Source organism: Triticum dicoccoides, chromosome 5B (genome assembly GCF_002162155.2).
Source record: "Triticum dicoccoides isolate Atlit2015 ecotype Zavitan chromosome 5B, WEW_v2.0, whole genome shotgun sequence".
Classification (NCBI taxonomy): Eukaryota; Viridiplantae; Streptophyta; class Magnoliopsida; order Poales; family Poaceae; genus Triticum; species Triticum dicoccoides.
In genome coordinates this window covers 330360294-330381025 of record NC_041389.1, presented here as the reverse complement: position 1 = coordinate 330381025, position 20732 = coordinate 330360294, and the positions used below count along the sequence as shown (strand labels likewise).

Below are 20732 nucleotides of genomic sequence, written 5' to 3'. Positions count from 1 at the left end.
TGCTCATGAACTTGCTAGGCTAGCGAAAATTTCTGTAACTAGAGATTGGTTTGAGAAGCCTATGGAGAATATTGTACCTCTTCTTATAGACGATGTAACCATTATTTCCAATCAATAAAGTGCATGTTTTTTTTTTCAAAAAAAAAAGACATCGGAGGAGGAAACATACCTGTCATTCACGTACCACGAACCCAGTACACGATCCACCATCTTCCAGATGCCGCCGATGTAGACCACAATCAACATCCGCACCTAGACTATCTCCCAAGCTCCGCCCCGGGGCTGGAGCAAACGCCGTCGCACTTAGTGTCAGCTAAAGAGCCCCGCGGCATAGACTGATACAAGTATAAACATTACTTCTACTGTATTTGCTACGTTCATCGCTTTTAGTATATGTACAATATGTCACTTTTGATGAGCCATCTTAGAGGTCCGCAGATCTGCATATCAGCGATGAAGCTGCATCGAGCTCGGATGAAGAGGTGATCCGTCATCTTTTTTTTTATGGCTGTTGTGGTGATGCCTGAGACAGGTGACGGTTTATGATATGAATGAGACACGTATTACTTTGAAAAAAAGGGTAAATCTCAGGTTCAACAATCTAGCTCGCAGGATTCACTTGCGGCCCTACATCAACGCCGTCCCGTTTCGTACTCATCCCCGGCGACCTTCCGCCACCGCTCCGGCCGGCACCGGCCAACGCCACCGTCTCCTTCTCTCTCCTCTGCCCCGCTGTCGCCCGGAGCTCCTCCATCTCCCGCCTCAGCTTCTCGTTCTCTCTCCTCACCTTCTCCACCGCCGCCTCCTCTTGCTGCGCAACCTCCGGCGCCGGCTTCCCCGCCCGCCTCTCCACCGTGACCTTGCCGAGAACCAAGAAAGGCAGCCTCCGCAGCATCACCCCGGCGGCGCCGGCCTCCACGCCGGTGGTCATCTCGGCGGGTATCCTCACGCCCCACCGGACCCTCGCCGCCGCCGCGCCGCCGCGCACAGGCACGACGCTCCTCATCGCCACCTCCGACGCCGACATCCCGCCTCCCGCGCCGTCCGAATAGAACCGCTTGCGCACGGCGAAGTCGCCGAGCGAGGGCTTGAGGGCCAGCGAGAAGGAGAGCGCGCCCGCGGCGCTGACCTCGACGACCATGGTGATGGCGGAGGCGCCGGGCGCGGAGGGGCAGCCGCCGGGGCCGTAGCCGAGGACGAGCGAGGCGGAGAGCGGGGAGGAGCCCGCGGGGCGGTTGGGCGCGTAGGAGAGGCGTAGGGACGGGAGCGCCGGGACGGCCGTGGCGAGGGAGAGGCGGAGGTCGGCCGGATCGCCGGCGGTGAGCGAGGCAACGGCGGGCACGGAGAAGAGCTCGACGGGGAGCTTCGCGCGGAGCAGCGGCCCCGCGTCGTCCCGGAGCTTCAGCGACGCCTTCATGGCTCCGTGGCCGAGCGCCGCATGGCGGGCAGCGTGCTGCGCCGGTCGGTCGGTTGTTGGGTTGGCTGGCCGGTCTGTATGGCGCTACTGTTTGGCGGGGGGTGTGGCTGCTGGCGGGCGTCGGAGTTGCCGAGTTGGGGTCGCCGGCGACTCGTGGATGTGCAGTTGGGCTCCTCTTGTGATGGGAACTGCGGATTACGTGGAGATGAGCTCGCGTTCAATTGGTGGCCATGGACCCGTTTTCCTCGTGGCCATTCGTGGGTAATCAAACCAGGGTACGATGAGTCGCAACTGAATCTCCCGCACGCGCGCAAAATGAAATCCTCAAAAACCCAGTACTCCCTCCGAATTTTGTATTAACTATTTTTCAAAGTTGTAAATATTTTAAGACAGAGGGAGTACTATTTAGAGCATCTCTGACAGACGCGTGATAGGGTGGCGCGCTAAAAAAAATTACAACGCCGAAATAGTATTTCTGCGCGCGGGAGGGGTCGGTTGTTTTTTCAGGCGATGTAAATTTTAGTGTGCCGCTATGGAGCTTTACCCGTGCGGTAAAATACAGCGCGTACGAAACAACACAATACAATTTGACAATATGATGAACTCAAACATAACAAATATGCAATATAAATAAGTTGAAGCAACATAGCATAGTTCAATTGTATGGCATAGTTTAGAAGCACCCAACCAAGTTTATGACAAATAAAAGTTGACCCAAACAAATAAAACGTTCTTCTTTGGTCGGCTGCCTAGAAGCGCAGTCTACTTTCTTCTTCTTTTGGGACGCCATGTCGCCATCGCCGCCGCCGCATTCGGTCGCTTGGAGACGGTGGGCCATGGCACGACACTACCATGCAAGGTCGTTCGTGGCGCCAGGAAAAGGCCGCCCGTGAGACTGATGGTTGGAGGAGGGGCGCTGGCGCGAAGCCGAAGCTCAACTCCGTGTTAGGGTTTGCGGCAGCGGCGACAGTGGCGAAGGGGTCGCTGATGTAGGGAAGGGTTGAGGATGTCGGCGCAGCCTTCCATCGATGGTGTTAGAAGGTATAGAGAGGAGATTGTCGGAATATAATGAATGTGTTATTGAGTCTGGAGGGCGAGTAAATATTGAGTACAAGACTTGGAGGGCAAGAAGCCTCTCCTCGATATAAGGTAGGAGACAGATTACAAATCCTAGACTACCAAATACAAGTAACCCAAATATATTTCTAACATCCCCCGCAGTCATAGTGGTAGCGTCGCAGACAGCAGGAGCGTCGCGGACGGTCAGACTGGAGAGCCGATGTCGAGGTAGCCGAGAGCGTAGGATGGTGTAGCCGTGGTCAAGGTAGCCGTGCGAAGAATGCCATGGTCGAGGTCGAGCCGGGTAGCCAGTGTTGAGGAAGTCACCGTGGAGCCACGGGCGCAAGGGGGCGCCGAGTTAGTCATGGAGACAGTGGTGTTGAAGTAGTAGTGCGCCGGGAAGAGACGGTGTTGACGACGCATCGTGGCGGGTTTGCCAAACCGGGGGAGACATCGTGGATGAAGGCACGCATCATTGTTGCCAGCACCGGGCATGCGTAGACGGACGAATACGAAGTTGACGAAGCGCCGCACCAGGCTTGCCATGCCTGGGGACACGTCGTGGACGAAGGCACGCATCGGTGTTGCCAGCACCGAGCATGCGTAGATTGGGACCCGCATGAGCTGTACGCCATGTCGGAGAAGTCGGAGAGGCCAGCAGAGAAGGACTTGATGATGGTTGCGGCGCCAATTGGCGCGGGGCCGATGTCGCCCGCGGTTGTCGGAGTAGATGAAGTGGTCGGGGTAGATGAAGTGGACGGGGTAGACGACGACACTGGTGACGAGCCGGTGCTGGATGAATACGAAGGGGATGGACGGGCGAAAGCGGCTACAGGGGTAGCGGCGGCGGTGGCCAAAGAACAGCGGTGGCGGCGGCAGCATCGGCTGGGTTAGTTGCGCGGTGGCGGTGCTCGAAGTAGGCGAGGAACCCGACAACATGGCAAAGACCGGCGCAGACTATGGCATTCGCGCGCCGAGGGAGACAGCGCAACGCATACCACGTGAGGTTGACGCCCGGTAACGACGGAGGGGACCGCGGGCCGCGGCGCTACGACCCGAAGGGGTGACGTAGCGGCGGCGGGCAGGTCGGGGCGACAACGGGAAGACCTAGGGGTGGCGGCGAGGACCGCGGGCCGCGACCTGACAGCCCGAAGGGGTGGCGGAGTGTGGGTTGATGCAACCGCGGGGACGGCCTCGGGCGGCGACGGGGACCGCGTATCGCAGCACTACGACCCGAAGGGACGACGCAACGGTGATGCGCGAGTCGATGCAGCCGCGCGGAGAACCACGGGGCGGCGGCGCTGCGGCCTGACGGGGCGACGCAGCGGCAGCCCGATGATCGATCGGTGGAGTGACGCGCTGCACTCGGGACTGTCTTGACAGGACTTGCGGAGGCGCGCGCAACCGACAACCCAGGTCGGTCGCGTGGTGTAGATAGGGCGGATCGCGACGGCGAACGGGTGATCAAGCCGATCGCGCATGAGGTCGGGGACGCCGCTCGGTGGAGCCAGGGTGGCGGCGGAGTCCGAGATGAAGCAGGTGACGACGGACGGCGTGAGACGACATACGGACGAGCGCGTCAACACCGGCACCCGGGCTGCAAAAGTAGCGCTGGTGCCCGGGCAGTAAGGTCCGAGCGACAAACGGAGCAGCGAAGACGGCCTGACGCAGTCGGGGATGAGGCCTGCGAGGCACACCATAGGGCCATCATACAGACGTGACAGAGGCGGGTGGAAATGGATGGCGCGGGTCGACGGGTGGGCCGGTGCGCGAGCGGCGGCTGTGATGGGACGCTGCATCGCGCGAGGCCGCTGGGTCGATATGATGCAGGGGTCCGGTCGAAGTAGGGCGGCGACGGCGGGCCGATGTGCGGATAGCGGCTGGCCCTGACGGGCCGCCTCGGCGCACGTGGCCGCAGGGTCGGAGGAGAGGCTGGCTGGTCGCATTGGTGTTAGAGTAGAGGCGCTATGAGGTTCGACGGCGGCGGTGGGCGACGCAAATCGATCAAGTTCATATCCGAAAACCAAAAAGAAGAACGCCGATCAAGGTGACAAGCGGGAGAGAGAAAAACCCAAAGCAAGGGCTCCAGGAAAAGATTCTTTAGAGCAGACGGTCAACACGGCCGACGGACAAACCCTAGATACAGGCGGCGCGGCCCCTGACGGCGGTCATGGAGGCTGATTGCCCCGGGGCCAACGCACAGGACGGAAGCAGTGGCAGTTAGAATTTAGGATTGAGGTAAGGCTGATATCATGTTAGAAGGTACAGAGAGGAGATTGGTAAAATATAATGAATGTGTTATCGAGTCTCGAGGGCGAGTATATATTAAGTACAAGACTTAACAAAAAGCCTGTCCTGAATATAAGGTACTTCCTCTATATTATGGCGTTCTTATATTATGGGATATTATGGGATGGAGAGGGAGTAGAAGACAGATTACAAATTTTAAATATATTTTAACAGATGGAATTTCGCCAACGGCGGCGCTGAACCCTTTCGGTCCCGTGTGTGCAATAAAGCGTTTTTTCCAAGGCGGCTATCTGTTGGAGATGCACTTACTGTCATGAGTTACTTGTCTAGATACAGATGTATACGTGCCTTCGTATACATGTCTTGAGGCATTTTAACGCAGACATTGAACATACGAATTGACTCTACAATATTGCTACTCTTTTTTGGTAAAAATTTGAAGAGCATGATGCATACCAGACTCAATGATTTTGTCACAAATTTGAAGCTCGTGTGAAACTCCGGTAAACCAAGTACCCAAGTTACAACATGTCCATCCGAATTCAGAACCAGAGGGATCTCCATTATATAACAACTCACTTCACAAATCACAACATAAGCACAGCTCTCCAGAGTTCAAAACTACTACAAGAGCGGTCACACTCGAACAAACACACAAGGTACACCAGCCAGTTCACACGCAACTCACATCGAATGGAGTCCCGTCATCACGCGGAGTGGCCGCCAGCCGTGCCGCGCGCGGGCAGCTGGTGACCGCCGTCCTCGCCCACCGCGTGCCTCGCCCCCAGGTAGCTGTCGTCGCTGCTCCCCGCGCGCGGGGCGGCCGCGCCCTCCACCTCCACGTCGCGGGCATCGACGGCGGAGCCGGGGGTGGGGTGGTAGGACGCAGCAGTGGCGTGCTCCTTGGCGGCGGCGTTGTGGCGCATGGCGTCCCGCTTGGCGGCCTCTGCCTCGTGGATCCGCTCCTGCTTCCTGGCCTCCGCCTCCGCCTTGGCCGCCGGGTCGTGCGCCTTGGCCTTGTTCACCGTCTCCTGCACCACGGCCATGGTCTTCTCCTTGCCCGCCCACGCCGACGCGCCCACGTTCGCCACCGCCTCCTTGGCCGCGCCCACCGCGCTCGAGCTCTTCCCGCCCTGCATATCTCTTTTCTATGGCTCCCTGAATCAAACCAACACGATCTCCTGTGGCTGTGCCTCGGTGTAGGTCGATCTCTTGGGTTTCTTGTCTTCACTTCGATGCGGGTTCTACGCTGGCAACTACGTACCCCGTAGAGTATATATGTGGATGAATGTGAAGCGCTGGTGCGTACAGCCGATGGGGGGACGTGTCCCAGGTCGGCAGGTCGGCGAGGGGCACGTGTAGTCGGATGGAGAAGCTGCTGCCGGCGCCTGTGGCACTCCACCCGTGTCCTCTGGAACTCGAATCAATTCCGCAATAACTGCAACCCGATTATTTTTTAGCTTTTTTATTGAGTTGGCACAGCAACTCATTTTGGTTACGAGGACGAGAAGCTTCAACTTAGGCCAACTTCTTTCTCAGTCATCGACTAGTAGCCTTACTGGTAATTGCATTAAAGAACTGCTGGACAATACCAGCGTTTGATTAGAGCATCTTCAACAGGCGCACTAAATATTTTTTGCGACGTTGAAATAGCGTTTTAGCGCGCAGGAGGATGGTTGCTTTACTAGACGCTGCAAAATTTAGCGCGCCACTATAGCGCTTCATCGGGCGCCACAACATCCAATGCGCGCAACTAGCCGGTGCTTGGAAAAAAAATTGAAACAACACATACGAAAAAATATGAAACAACACAGTTCAAATTCATAGCATAGTTAAACCCCCCAACCACAAGCTAGTTCATACGATGCAAATAGAACTAGATAAAACGATGCTTAAACTAGATAAAATGATGTTAAAAACTAGATAAAACTACTCCTCGTCTTCCTCGATGGTGTAGTCCGACGATGTAAACGCGTCGAGCCACCGAGGATCTTCATCGTCCCAGGTCGACGCAGGTCCCAACTTGATGTGGGCTTCCACCAGTTCCTTCAGCGCACGCTTGTCCGCCCGATGTACGGCTCGCTCCGCCCACCTCTGTGCCCAGAAATCGTTCTCGACAGCGACATCCTGCGGGAAGCGCTCGCGCCACACCGCCATGTCGTGCTCATTTGCCTCGGCAATGAGGAGGCGGCGATCCTCGTCGATGATTTGTTGCGGGGGAGGTGCGAGTTCCGGCGCCTACTCGCGCGTCTACACGTCGGAGAAGTTCATCTGCGCCTGTGGCTGTCCGAGGCGCCACGCCATCGCGTTGTACGCGCGGATGGCCTCGTGGGCGGTCTCGAATGTTCCGAGCCCAAGGCGTGTATCGCCAGAGCGGATCTCCACGTAATACACGCCAGAGGGGCGGAGGCAGACGCCACGGAAACCCGAGCTGCTTCGGGGGCGCGACGGCATGGCGAGGTACTGGAAGATGTGGGGGGAGAAGGCGCAACGGCGGGGCGCTGGAAGAGGCGGGGGAGAAGGCATGGCGATGGCGGGGGTGGCATCGGATGAGGCGAGGAAGAAGGTGCGGCGGAAGGGAAAGAGTGGCGGTTGATGGGCACCCGCGTGCGGCTTTTAACCTGCGCGGTGGGGGATGCGCGCCAAAACTGTCGCGCGTGCTGCCGCTTTTTTCCCGCGCGTGCCCAATTTTTTTCGCGCACCTGCTGGAGCGCGCCACGCGGCCTCTCACACGCCAAATTGGCGGTTTATCCAGCGCAACGGATATTTCGCGCACCTATTGGAGATGCTCTTACACATAGCAAGCATCTGAACCACACTAAGCACTAATACATCTATGCCAAAGTTTAGGCAATCAAGACTGCGGACACTCAAACCATCAGCAAGCGTCCGGGCCAATCCGATCGGACACAGTTTGCCATCCAACAACGTTCCGGATCGGTCCGCGAATCAGTCAGGAGGTCTGTTTTCCATAAACCGAAGGCAAACCTGTGAGACTTTACAAGAGTCCGAACACCAACCACGTAAAACTCCGGCATCTCAGCCCATCTAAACCCTCACACAAAACCCTATCTGGACCTCTCCATCCTTCTCTTTTCTCCATCCGCTTTCTCTCTCACCGACACCGCTGCTCTACCACCCGGCCGCCCGCCAAGCCCTTCCCGAAACTCTGCGACCTCCACCACTACACCCGGCCTCCACGCCACTTGTCCTTCGTCGTCAGTCCACACCTCTCGTCTATCCACCACACATGTATCATCCGCCCCTATGGTAGTCACCACGGCTTAAGTGTTTGGTGAAATACTCATCTAAAAAATTTATACCTTCTTTAAAGCAATGGCTACCGACATGGAGCAGTGAAATACTCATCTAAAAAATTTATACCTTCTTTAAAGCAATGGCTACCGACATGGAGCACATACACAAGCACTACGTTGAGTCGTCCGACAAGGACTACACGAATGAAACGGCGATGATGCAAACAGTCTTTGCAGTCACACAGCATGCGGAAAAAATCCCAAGGATTTCGATCCTCAAAAGAAAAATTGAAATCCTTTGAATCAAAGAGGCCCCAGGCTCTTTTAGTTTTCGATACAAAATATATATAATCACCAAAATGCAATATTTTTATTCAATTTCATTTTCTTCTTGTCTCCATTTCCAAATCCAAGGCACAACATGATATAACAGACCAATGTAGTGCACTATCGTACTTCTATTTCTTCATGACAACTTGTAGTCCGGAGTACCGAAAACACAGCACACAATCATCCATGCTTCCGCGACTTTCTATCCTCAAGCTACTACCATCGCTCTCACAAATTCATCTCAAACTACACGAACAGCCTAGTTTCGGAGAGGACCAGTGACAGACCACTCCAGTTCGAACTCGCTACACCCCATTCAGAAATCAAGAGAATGCTTATGTAGACAAAGTAGGACTGTCAACCGCGAGCGCCATCGTGTTGAGTCCATTGTCGACATAAACAGTTGAACCAGTGATTGCAGATGCCAACGGAGACACCAAGAATGCTGCTGCGTTCCCCACTTCCTCTGTTGAATATGCGAAAGTTTATAAATAATTTGTACAAGAAAGGAATACATCAAGAGTGGCGGCGAAAGAGTGGTAGCAAGAGGGAAAAGAGACAATATTAACCTGCCAAGAGCTCCTTCTGCAATGGTGCGTTAACATAAGAGTACTCTATCATCTTCTCGATGAATCCAATAGCTTTTGCAGCTCTGCTCCCCAGGGGACCTAAGGAAATAAGAAAGAGTACATTCAATGCATGAGCGAGGTGATGAAAGCAAAGAACTGTATATCTGTTAATTTAGTACACAGATGACGCTTTCTAATGTAAACTTTATGCCAAAAGATTTTTCCTGAAAAGAGGAACTTGTTTACTTCCTTTACAAAAAAGATACCTGCTGATATAGTGTTCACTCTGATTTTGCCCTTTCGCCCTGCTTCAAAAGCAAGAACCTACATAGAAAGATGGCTTTGAAATAAATATACACAAAACAAAGTACTGCTGGACATCATAGTGAGTCATGTCACGGAGAAGCACGTACTCTTGTATCACTCTCAAGTGCTGCCTTTGCTGAACTCATGCCACCGCCATAGCTACAAAGCAAACCACCAAACAGATCGTAAGTACAAATAATTCACTTCATAGCCGTGAAATCGTTAGAAGAAGATTTACCCAGGGATTGTCCTTTCCGAAGCAATGTAGGTCAAAGAGATACTAGCACCTCCTATTAAATATTGAAATTACAAAACACGGTAAGCCGAATCACCTCTCATTAAATATTGAAAAAAATACAGTGAGAACAAATAGTTTCCCTTTGACTAACATAAATGATCTCCACTAAACAAGCTAACCATAGGCCTGTTTGATAGACTTCACTATTTACAACAGCAATGCATATGCCACACAGCTACAGAAATGTGATAATATTTAAGCAACTAATGGAGTTACCCAGAACATGATACGAAATAAACACTAAACAGATTGACCCATTATATTGTTTGTATGGCATGTTCTTGCTATAACCAAATATATTGCTGTTACTGGAAAATGTCCTGTTCTGCACCCCTCGTTTACGGGTGGTAACTTAGGAGGGAATGTTAAACTGTACATGTACACGCTATATACTTGCTGTTGTAAGTGGCTGCGTCCATCCTACTTTGTAGGATCGGCAGCGCTCGTGGCCTGCGTGCCTCAATTCTAGGAGCGCTCGCCTCCCATATATGCTGTACATTGTAACTGAATCACTCAAGGAAGGAAATCATCTCTCCAACTTGGTATCAGCGACCAGGCCCTCCCAATGGCTGAGACTGGCTCGTCCTCCTCCTCCAGTGCTCCGACCTCTGGCACCTCCCCGAGCTCCTTCTCCCCGGCGTCCGGCGCCGCCACCTCCTCGGCCACCTCCGCGGCATCTTCACCGCCCTTCGTTTCCGGTACCAACCCCTCCCTTCTCAACTCCACCTCCGCTGCCGCCGGCACTCAGTTTGCCCCTCTCTTCACCTCCACTGCCCCGCCGGCGCCGCCGCCGCTGCCGCCGGCCCCTCGCCACCCCATATTCAGTGATCACATCACCAATCACGTCAAGTTCCTACTTGATCCCGCTGCTCACAATTATCACAAATGGAAGTCCTTCCTCATGGTGCTTCTCCGCTACGGTGTCTCCTTCCTCATCGAGCAGCCCCTCCCCCCCAACGCCAGCGCTCACCTCCTTGAGCTCGACGCCCATGTCGCTCTTTGGATCTATGCCACTCTGGCCGATCCCCTCGTTGACCACGTCGTCGGGGCCACCACCACCTTCACCCTATGGAAGAAGATCCATGACTTCTTCCTCGCCAATCGCGCGGCGCGCTTCATGATCCTCAACCGCCAATACCGCAATCTCAAACAAGGCGGTCTCTCCATCACCGAATATGCTCGTCGCATGAAGCTTCTCACAGATGGCCTTGCGGACATAGATCACGCGGTCACTGAGGTGGATCTCACCACCCAGTTTCTTCACGGCCTCGACAAACGCCTGGACACGATCCAGGTTGTTCTTGGCGATCAGGCTTCCACCATGCCGTTCGACCCCGTGCTCTCCTGCATCGCCTTGGCAGAGGAGTCAATGGAACAGCGGGCGGCCAAAGAGAGCGCCTCGGCGTTCGCCCTCTTCGGTGGCGGTTCCTCCAGCGTCGGGGGTCCCTCTGGTGGTGTTGGGCGTGGTAACCGCCCCTCCGACCGCGGTGATCGCTCCTCGAGCAATGAGCGACCACCGCCGTCACCGCACCACAACCCTGGTCGTGGCGGTGACCGCGGCGGTGATGGCGGTGATCGTGGACGCAGGCGCGGACGCTGCGACAACTCTACTCGCGGCCAGGCCTCTACACCGACACTTGCGCCCTTCACCGGCTACTTCGCCCCCGACGGCATGGCTCTCCCGCATCCGCGCTCTAGCTGGGTGCCGCCCAACGCCGCCGGCGTGCTCGGGCTGCGTCCCGGCTCCCATGCGCAGGCATATCCTGTGTACCAGCACGCGCCTCCGGCACCAGCACCCTACTACTCCGCCCCGCCGCCATCTTGGGAGCACACTGCGATGCTTAACGCCGCCGTACAACAACGGCGGCTTCTCCTCCAGCCCCGCACCCGAGTGGTATCTTGACAATGGTGCATCTTCACACGTGACAGGCAATCAAGGTAACATTACCAAGTATGGTTCTTTAAAGCATGTTCCTTCTTCCATTCTTGTCGGCAATGGGCACCACATCCCCGTCACAGCCACCGGATCCACCACCCTCCCTCCTCTGATTTCCGTCTCACCGACGTGCTAGTCTCTCCCAACGTCGTCACTAGTCTTATTTCCGTTCGTCGTTTTACTAAAGACAACTCTTGTTCTATTGAATTTTACCCTTGTGGTTTTCTTGTGAAGGATCTTCGCACTCAGAAGGTGCTTTTGATCTCCGTTAGCGACGGCGACCTCTACCCCTTCTTTGGAAATAACCGCGCTCCACCAACAGCCTTCACCATCTCCATGCCGGATTTGTGGCACCGCCGGCTTAGGCAACCCGGCGCGCACTCCTTGTCCACTTTAGCCAAGGATTTTCTTAGCTCTTGTAATAATGCAGCACACTCTCCATGTAATGCTTGTCAGTTAGGCCGTCAACCGTGCCTTCCCTTTTCATCCTCCTTTAGCAAAACATTTGCACCGTTTGATTTGATTCATTGCGACTTGTGGACGTCCCCCATTGTAAGCTTTTCAGGATTTCAATATTATTTAGTTGTGCTTGATGATTTCACACACTATTCCTGGACTTTCCCCATGCGTCAGAAATCTGATACATCAGTTATACTACAACGGTTCTTTACCTTTGTCCACACACAATACAATGTTATCATCAAGGCTATGCAATGTGACAATGGCGGCGAGTTTATCAACTCGTCTCTACGCTCCTTCTCCATAAACGGCATCGTTTATCGCTTCTCTTGCCCTCACACTTCTCCCCAAAATGGCAAGGCAGAACGCCTTATCCGTACGACCAACGACATTGTCCGCACCCTCCTTCTCCAAGCAAACCTCACTCCCTCCTTTTGGGTTGAAGCACTACACACGGCCACATATCTCCTCAACCGACGCCCCTCTCGTGCCATAGCAGATCACACACCTTTCTTTCTTCTACACGGCACTCATCCCACATATGGCCATCTTCACGTATTTGGCTGTCTTTGTTTTCCCAACACATCCGCAACCATGGCACACAAACTTTCCCCTCGCTCCACATGTTGCATTTTCTTGGGTTACCCTCTAGAGCACAAGGGATACCGATGTTTTGATCTGGCCTCTCGTCGCGTCATTGTTTCACGTCATGTTATTTTCGACGAAACCACCTTTCCTTACCTGCCACCCCTGCATGGCCACACAGCATCCCGGCCACACCAGATCCCGTGCGCCCAGCAAACCCAGCAGTATCCTCCTCGAATCTGCCGTCAACCTCATACTGGCCCCGCCACCCACCTGCGCCCGCATGCCCCCCCCCACTCCTGCGGACCCGGCCTCGCGCATCACCTCGCCCGGATCCCGCCTGGCTCCACCCCCACCCCCCTAACGCGATCCACCTCGCCTTCCGTGCCTGTCGGATCCGCCGGCCCCGCCTCCACGAATTCCGCGCCTGCTCCCTCTGCGCCACCAGCCGCGGGCCCCACCGAATCTGCCTCGCCCTCCGAGGCATGCATAGCCAGTACTCCCTCGCCACGTCTCCCTCGCCATGCACAACCCACTGAGCCTCCACATAACTCCCACAAAATGATCACCAGGGCCAAACGCGGCTATTGCATGCCTAAAAAGCTTTTCCTTGCTGACTCCTCCACACCACCCATCTCTTCCATTCCTCCCACCTACAAATCTGCCCTCAAGGACCCCAATTGGCGCCATGCAATGCAAGAGGAATTTAATGCTTTAATCAACAATTATACTTGGTCTTTGGTGCCTAAACCTGCAGGTGTGAATATTGTCACGGGGAAGTGGATGTACCGGCACAAGTTTCATCCAGATGGCTCCTTGGCACGGTACAAAGCTCGTTGGGTTGTCCGGGGCTTCACTCAACGCGAGGGCGTTGATTATGATGAAACATTTAGCCCAGTCGTCAAGCCAGCCACTTTTTGTGTTGTGCTCTCCCTCGCCACATCCAGCTCATGGCCAATCCACCAATTGGATGTCAAAAACGCCTTCCTTACTGCTCTCAACCAGCCGGGTTTGTTGATCCCGCTCATCCCGATCACGTATGCCTCCTGCAGAAGTCACTCTATGGCTTGAAACAAGCCCCATGTACGTGGTTTCTTCGTTTCAAGTCTTTCTTGCTATCCCTTGGTTTTTCTGCCGCCAAGAGTGACTCTTGTTCATACTTCATCATGGTTCTTCCCTTGCATATTTACTTGTGTATGTGGACGACATCATTCTCACCGCCAACACCACACACACCCTCTCCACCATCATTGATGCTCTCAAACGGGAGCTCTCCATGTCGGATCTTGGTCCTCTCCATCACTTCCTAGGCATCAATGTCACACCAAACACCTCTGGCTTATTTCTCCACCAACAACAGTACACCCTTGAGATTCTTGACCGCGCCAATATGCTTCATTGTAAGCCCGTGTCCACCCCCATCGACACCACATCCAAACTATCTTCCCATGATGGTCGCCTTCTCTCCAATCCCACATACTACCGAAGCCTCGCAGGCGCACTCCAATACCTTACCCTCACTCGGCCAGATATAGCATATGCAGTGCAACAAGTCTGTCTTTTCATGCATGAACCGCATGACACACACATGCAGCTCATTAAACGAATTCTTCGGTACCTCCAAGGCACTTCGCATTACGGCATTCAGTTCTACAAGTCCTCCTCCACAGATCTTCTAGCCTATACTGATGCTGATTGGGCGGGTTGCCCTGACACCCGCAAGTCCACTTCGGGATTTTGCGTTTTTCTTGGCGCTAACATCATCTCTTGGTCTTCAAAGCGCCAACCAACCGTGTCACGTTCGAGTGCCGAGGCAGAATGTCGTGGTGTTGCCAATTGCGTTGCTGAATCTTGCTGGCTTCGACAATTGTTACACGAGCTCAAACGTCCGCCGACACATGCTACCGTCGTCTACTGTGACAACATCAGCGCCTCATACTTAGCCTGCAATCCGGTGCAGCATCAGAGGACTAAGCACATTGAGATTGATCTACACTTTGTTCGTGATCGTGTTGCTTTGGGAGAAGCTCGTGTGCTCCATGTCCCCTCCAGTTCACAGTTCGCGGATCTCTTCACTAAGGGGCTACCATCACTGGTTTTTCATGAGTTTCGTGCCAGCCTGAACGTCCTCCCAAACGGCGTTCCGGCTGAGGGGGGTGTTAAACTGTACATGTACATGTTGTATACTTGCTGTTGTAAGTGGCTGCATCCACCCTACTTTGTAGGATCGGCAGCGCTCGTGGCCTGCGTGCCTCAATTCTAGGAGCGCTCGCCTCCCATATATGTTGTACATTGTAGCTGAATCACTCAAGGAAGGAAATCATCTCTCCAACTGGGAACATCATTCACAAAAAGCTTCATGCAGATTCACATTGACATCTGTACTTTATCCAACAATCAACCCAATCGAAAAGTAAGTGTATATAGTACTAGATAAATACCGGTAAGCTTGCCAAATAGAATTCAGATGGTCGCACAACAACAAAAGAAAACACCATCAAAGCAAGAAAAGAACAGACAAAGCATATTGGTAGGAACTATTACCTGGATTCATGATGGGAAGGAAATGCTGAAGTAAAGAGATGAACGAGTAACTAGATGCTGAAACTGCAGCAAGATAGCCACTTCTTGATGTCTCCAGCAAGGGCTTTGTTACCTTTGAAGTGAAATGGAGGTTAACTAAAAATATATATGCTACCAATAGTAGTGAGATGATGGTGATGGCAATGGCATGCATGGGTATGTTTGTATGTACATGAGAGGCTTCACCTCAGGACCATTGGCAAGAGAATGCACAAGGATATCAATGCTGCCGAAATCATCCTTCACAGTTTCAGCAACTTCCTGTCAGATGGAAGTATGCACGAATTAGGCCTTTGATAAAAAGATTTATGCAGCATAGTGTTCAGTAGATCGCCAGTATGAGTTTAAGAGGAATGCCGTAGCTTACCTTCACAGTCCATTTTGAGGATCCTGCGTACCTCTTATTTGCTTTAACCTACACCCGGAAAAGAAAAGAGTCAATACAGCCAAAATTGCAAGGACAAGGAGAATCCCAAATGATGACTTGTGAGCATTACATCTTCAGGAACATCCTCCAGGGAGTCAAAAACAGCATCCAGTGGATAAACTTTAGTAATCTCCATAAGGGATCCATCAGGCAGCCTGCATCAAGTGCTTGTCAAACACAAGACATAGGATAATAGATCCAGCAAGGAACACTGAAGTGGACAAACAAAATTAGGGTAGAAGAACTAGATGAGCATACTTCCGTGATTCGTCAAACTTTCCACGTCTCAAGCTTGTCTCAAATATGTTCAGTGCCTGCAAATGCAGATGGTCTGTAAGATTGTTCAACAGAATATCCACTCCAATAAATGAATAAATTTCATGAAAGAGGCCAATTTTTTTCTACAACCATGAAAGAGATCAACTTACAGGCACCCATGTACCAACAAGAATTTCAGCACCAGCTGCAGCAAGAGCCTTGGCTATTGCCCAGCCATAACCATTATCATCAGCGACTCCAGCAATAAATGCTCTTTTACCTGAAACAATGGCACATGAACTAGTCAATTTATAGAGTACTAAGGCCAGATCATTTCCTACAGAAAATCAGCTGTATTGATTTCATAGTTCTGAATTTGCATTAACTCAAAAAGCTGGAACTGAGGTGCTAACAAAGAAACTAGCCTGGTCTATTTACCTTAAACTCCTTAATAGTAACAAGACACATATTCTTGCAACTTACAAAAAGAATCCAATGTTGAATTTATCATCGCATTTCATGCAGTCGATCCATACAGCTCGACCAAATCCAATGCAAACTTAAAATTCTTGGTTTTATTTTTTGCGAACTGAACAACAAAAATGGTACAATGCCATACCTATCATTAAGTTTGCTACCAAGCATAGAACATAAGAGAAAGGTGGCTGCCTTTTGGTGAGAACTAGATCTACACAGACTAGAAAGCATTAAGTTGGAGAGTACCAGCTCCCAGCGACTAGCTCTCCAAAGTGTACTAATGTTATATTTGGAAGTTTTCACTTCAAATCATAATTTCAGGTAGAACCAAGGCAATGTCTGTAAATATGTCTATTACTGTGCTATGTTATCCATATAAGCATTGTCATGGGCTCTCATTGTTCCAAATATCGGCCAGTTAATCGCTACTTGGAGGGTCACCGGATAGCTGATTAACTGATTTATCAGCCGAATAACTGATTTATCGGCCGATTAACTGGAAAATTCGCCTATTTATCCCTACTCAGTACCCGACCGATATGGTACCAGTTACTGATATCCTGAACATTGGGGCTCATTAATGAATCACAGTGGAATAGAAGGACCAAAGTTGTCAAAACAAACAACCTCTAGACAGACACAGGGATCCACGCAAAAGGGACATTCAATCATGCAATGAATCAAAAGTGCAAATTTAGATGTGGCGAAAAATAATCTGAAGGGTGAAGGGAAATCAAGTTGCTTCACTGCCAGGAGCAAGGTTGTGCCCACCTTGTCCATAAATCCGGAAATCATACATATCCATGACCAAGGCAGCACCACTAGAGTAATGAAGGGCTTGAGATTTAAAATAACCTAGGCTCAGTGTGGCAAAGAAAGGTTTTATGGTATTATCTACTTTGTTCAATTGTTTTTGACAGAATATTTGGAAGTTTGTCTCCCAAGTCAAGCAAAGCTTAATTCAGACTGTATGTATGTGACATTGTAGCTAAACAGTTCTGAATTGTATGTTTTAATATTTAAGTTCGAGATATGCTGATTCGCTTCCTAGTGTCATTCCATTTGAATATTTGTCTTTAAATTTCAGCGGGATTTCATTTGAATTATCACAGCATTTCATTTTCGTATTCTGTTGTGCATGATACCAATCCAGAAGTCCATGACATACGTGTTTACCTTAAACTCCCAGCAAGACACCTTAGCTGAAGCAATATTGTGTTAACTTTCGTGGTTCTGGAGGTTGACAAAGACATTTTACGTGATATATTCCTAGTGCTTTTTTGAAACGGAAGATATATTTCTAGTGACGTCAAGGGCAACACAGGGTACACAATTTCACCTACATCTGAAGTGAACCTTAATCAGTTGTATAATATTGCGTAGACACAGGCCAAATTTTTAATTGTTAATACAGAAACACAACTGAAGCATATAGTAGTACTGTATAACAAACACAAAGGTACCGAAATCGCAAGAACAAACAATTAAGAAAGATACATCAACCCAAAGTACATCAACAACCATCTGTCATACTGTTACTTGTTGAGTAAAAAACAACTGAATTTAGCTTACCTCTGAGATCAATGGGGAGGCCCTGGATAGCTCCCTGAGACATCGCCCTGAGAGCAAACCTCTTGCGGCTTACAGAAATGAGCGGTCCTGCTGACGCAGTCTTAACACAGCTTGCAAAGCCAGTTCTGGTGCTGAGTGCCCTTCCGAATGCAGAAACTACAGATCTCGACCCAAGCATTCGCTGGCAAGCTGGGATGCAAGGGCGCGCCGCCACCATCTGCATGCCGGTAGCTGCAGATGCACCCATCGTAGTTTATGTGGAAACACAACAGACGTGGACTGCAACAGAGAACAAGTGAAAGATAATGTAACGCATGAACTGATACTGACAGACAGAGCATCTGGGGAACAAACTTGTGGTGAGAGTTCTGAATCGTGAATCCTAAGTAGACCCATAGTCCCGTGTTCGGTTACGGCAAGAGTATTGTCTCTGCAACGTGAAGCGTGGGAACTTGGGTAATCTTAAGGTCAATGGTGCGTGAATTTCAAATTTTCTGCTAGGATAGCAACGCCTACTTCACCCTGCATGCCTTGCTCGAACCCAGTCTCCCCACATTCTGTCCAGGAGAGACACTTGGCATCGGATTGGCGTCGGATTATGCTACGCGAGAAAATATATCCAAATACGGCCCCGATGGGGAAGCGCCGCCGCACAAATTTAGAGAAAATGAGAGGGCACGAACCCTGGAGCTGTTGGATTCGGCGTCGTGGAGAAGCTCCTTACCTCGGGGAAATGGGAATGCAGCGAGGGCGCCGGACGGAGGCTGGGGATCTGAGGCGGAGAGCACGAGGGACGGAGAGCGGCTGCGAGGATTGTGCTGCTGCGGGTGGGGGTGGGAGGTGAACAAACAGGCAGAGCGGAGGTGGCGAGGGTTTCGGTGGGACCGAGGGGAGGGGTTTTCGTTTGGGTTGGCTGAGCAACCGAGGCACAGGCCAGCTCGGCGTTGGGCCCGTTCCTGACAAAATTTGGAAACAAAACCGTTACATGGAAGGGTGGGCTGATGGCCAAGAGTGGACGCCTCGTCCTCCTAAAATCTGGACTCACCGCATTGGCCATCCAGAAATAAGAGAATGATGAATGTACAAGCCTCCTCAGAGATCAGCGATTCTGGACCTTCAGATCAAAACGCTTGATGAGTTTTGGGCCGTTGGATCGAGAGGTGGGAGGATCTGGACCGTCGGATCTGGATGAAACACTGCTGGAATGAATAGTAATGGCAACATAATGTAAATACCATGCCCCCACCAGGGCATTTCGGTCATTTCGCGTGGTGGGGGTATAAAAGGGTCGGCCGCTCCTGTGACGGAGACCTAGCCGCCTCCTCCCTCGCTCGCTCTCGCAGCCGCCTCCCTCCTTCCTCGCTCGCGCCTCTGCCCCGCGCCTCCCCCGCGCCCAGCTCCTCCCGCCTCGCCGCCGCCTCCTCTCCCCTCCCGCGCGCCTCCTCTCCTCCCATCCACATCGCCGCCGCCACCCACCGCCTCGAACGGCGCCGTTGGCGGCCAGATCCGCCGCAGCGGAGCCCTAGCAGAGGAGGGAGGACGAGGAGCATGACGGCGGGGAGCAGCAACAGCAGGCCAAGGCGCCCAGCAGCAGCGAGCCCCGACATCCCCGCCACCGCGCAGTACAGCGCCGAGCTCGCCTCGCTCCGCTGCGTCCTCTCCCCCCGCCGGATTCGCCGCTCACGGCCACCATCGCTCACCCGCAACTTTGCCCGTGGTTAGGGTTTCGGGTGTTCGTCTCCGGTGGCCATGGGGCTGCGCCTCCTCTCTGCATCTGGTCAGTTCATCCCTTGCCCCTCCTTCCTCCTGCTCCTCCTCCTCTCTATCTCTTTCTAATCTCTCTCTTCTTTTGTAGCAGCAGAGGAGAGGAGCGGGTACGATCCTCCTCCCATTTACTCTATGTGTGTGTTCATCCGCTCGAGAACTGGATCCTGAGGGGTAGAGGTGCAACCCTGCAGAATTGGATCCACACTATCAATATCAAATTGTACAGGTCTATTCCTTTTCTATCATTTTCACTTAATCTTCCCTGTCTTTTTAAAATTGAATATTGTATGAGGTCTGACACTCTTCCAGCTTGCTATATTTGTTAAACACATACTGCAATGGTGGGTGATTCTGTATTGTTGTTTAGTGCAGCAACAACACTGATGGCAGCTCTACCTGACAATGTGTAGTAGTGTACTCATTAGGTAGCCCACTTGTGCCGGATAGTTTCTTGTTTTATTGCTTGTGCACTGTCCTTGACAAATGAAATGTGCAGCAGGCTTTTGATATTTTAGTCATCTGGCCTTGTATGCAGTACTTTGCTAGGCTATTGCAAACAAATTGAAAGAACTGCAAATGTGTAGTTCCAGAATTAGGGGACTAGAAATAATTTATCTTTTTTGCCAAAAAAACTAGGATTTTACATTGCCTATATTATCTAATTATACATATAGGTATTGAAAACACCGTTCTAACTGCATAAGTAGGCATATAAAAATCTTATTATAGCGGTGGGATATGCTTTTCAAAAGCTAGGTGTACAGTTGTATGGTGATGTGTTTTTTGGCCTCACCGTGTTCTTCTTGTTTTGCTTGTTGGTGTGCAGGCTGGCCAATGAGGGCTTTTTGTTTCTCATCTTATTTCTAGCAAAGGCCAAAAGTATCATTCTCTTTGCCCCGGTCATCTCCGCCCCTGGTGGTGCTCTTGGATGTGCTATACATCACATCCTCGCTTCCTTGGCCGCTTCGGCGCCCGTGGAGTTCATGCTCGTCGGCGGGACGGTGCAAGGCGCAACTCTGATGCAGCGGCGTGGATGTGTGGCGTAGGAGGCGGTTCCTCGCCGGTTGGATGGCGTTCAGGCGCAACACCGGCACCCACTGAATATTGCCTCGGCTACAACCTCCCTCGGTGAGTTCCATCATCCTCCTATTCCTCTGCTTCGGCTACTATATGGAACATGGT

The 20732-nt window shown here is 52.0% G+C and overlaps 3 protein-coding genes across 4 annotated transcripts; all 3 read right to left on the bottom strand.

Annotated features, from left to right (window-relative positions):
* Positions 1 to 252: 252 nt before the first annotated feature.
* LOC119308722 lies at positions 253 to 1652 on the bottom strand. Of its 2 annotated transcripts, XM_037584860.1 has the most exons (2): positions 632 to 1652; positions 253 to 523 (listed from the first exon to the last, which is right to left on the bottom strand). In XM_037584860.1, exons 1-2 carry the CDS (start codon positions 1415 to 1417, stop codon positions 503 to 505), a joined length of 807 nt encoding a protein of 268 aa, XP_037440757.1. In that variant the 5' UTR covers positions 1418 to 1652; the 3' UTR covers positions 253 to 502. The 2 variants fall into 2 exon arrangements, with proteins under 2 accessions (XP_037440757.1, XP_037440756.1); XM_037584859.1 differs by having other exon boundaries at positions 253 to 1651.
* Positions 1653 to 5267: 3615 nt separating this feature from the next.
* LOC119305468 (11 kDa late embryogenesis abundant protein-like) lies at positions 5268 to 5961 on the bottom strand. The gene has a single exon (XM_037581977.1). It carries the CDS (start codon positions 5863 to 5865, stop codon positions 5434 to 5436), a length of 432 nt encoding a protein of 143 aa, XP_037437874.1. The 5' UTR covers positions 5866 to 5961; the 3' UTR covers positions 5268 to 5433.
* A 2368-nt stretch (positions 5962 to 8329) lies between these two features.
* On the bottom strand, positions 8330 to 18665 carry LOC119308721 (enoyl-[acyl-carrier-protein] reductase [NADH] 2, chloroplastic). Its single transcript, XM_037584858.1, has 13 exons — positions 18508 to 18665; positions 17784 to 18062; positions 15905 to 16014; positions 15735 to 15790; positions 15547 to 15631; positions 15417 to 15464; positions 15236 to 15310; positions 15011 to 15122; positions 9427 to 9478; positions 9296 to 9347; positions 9149 to 9206; positions 8883 to 8981; positions 8330 to 8779 (listed from the first exon to the last, which is right to left on the bottom strand). Exons 2-13 carry the CDS (start codon positions 18028 to 18030, stop codon positions 8649 to 8651), a joined length of 1125 nt encoding a protein of 374 aa, XP_037440755.1. The 5' UTR covers positions 18031 to 18062; positions 18508 to 18665; the 3' UTR covers positions 8330 to 8648.
* Positions 18666 to 20732: the final 2067 nt, after the last annotated feature.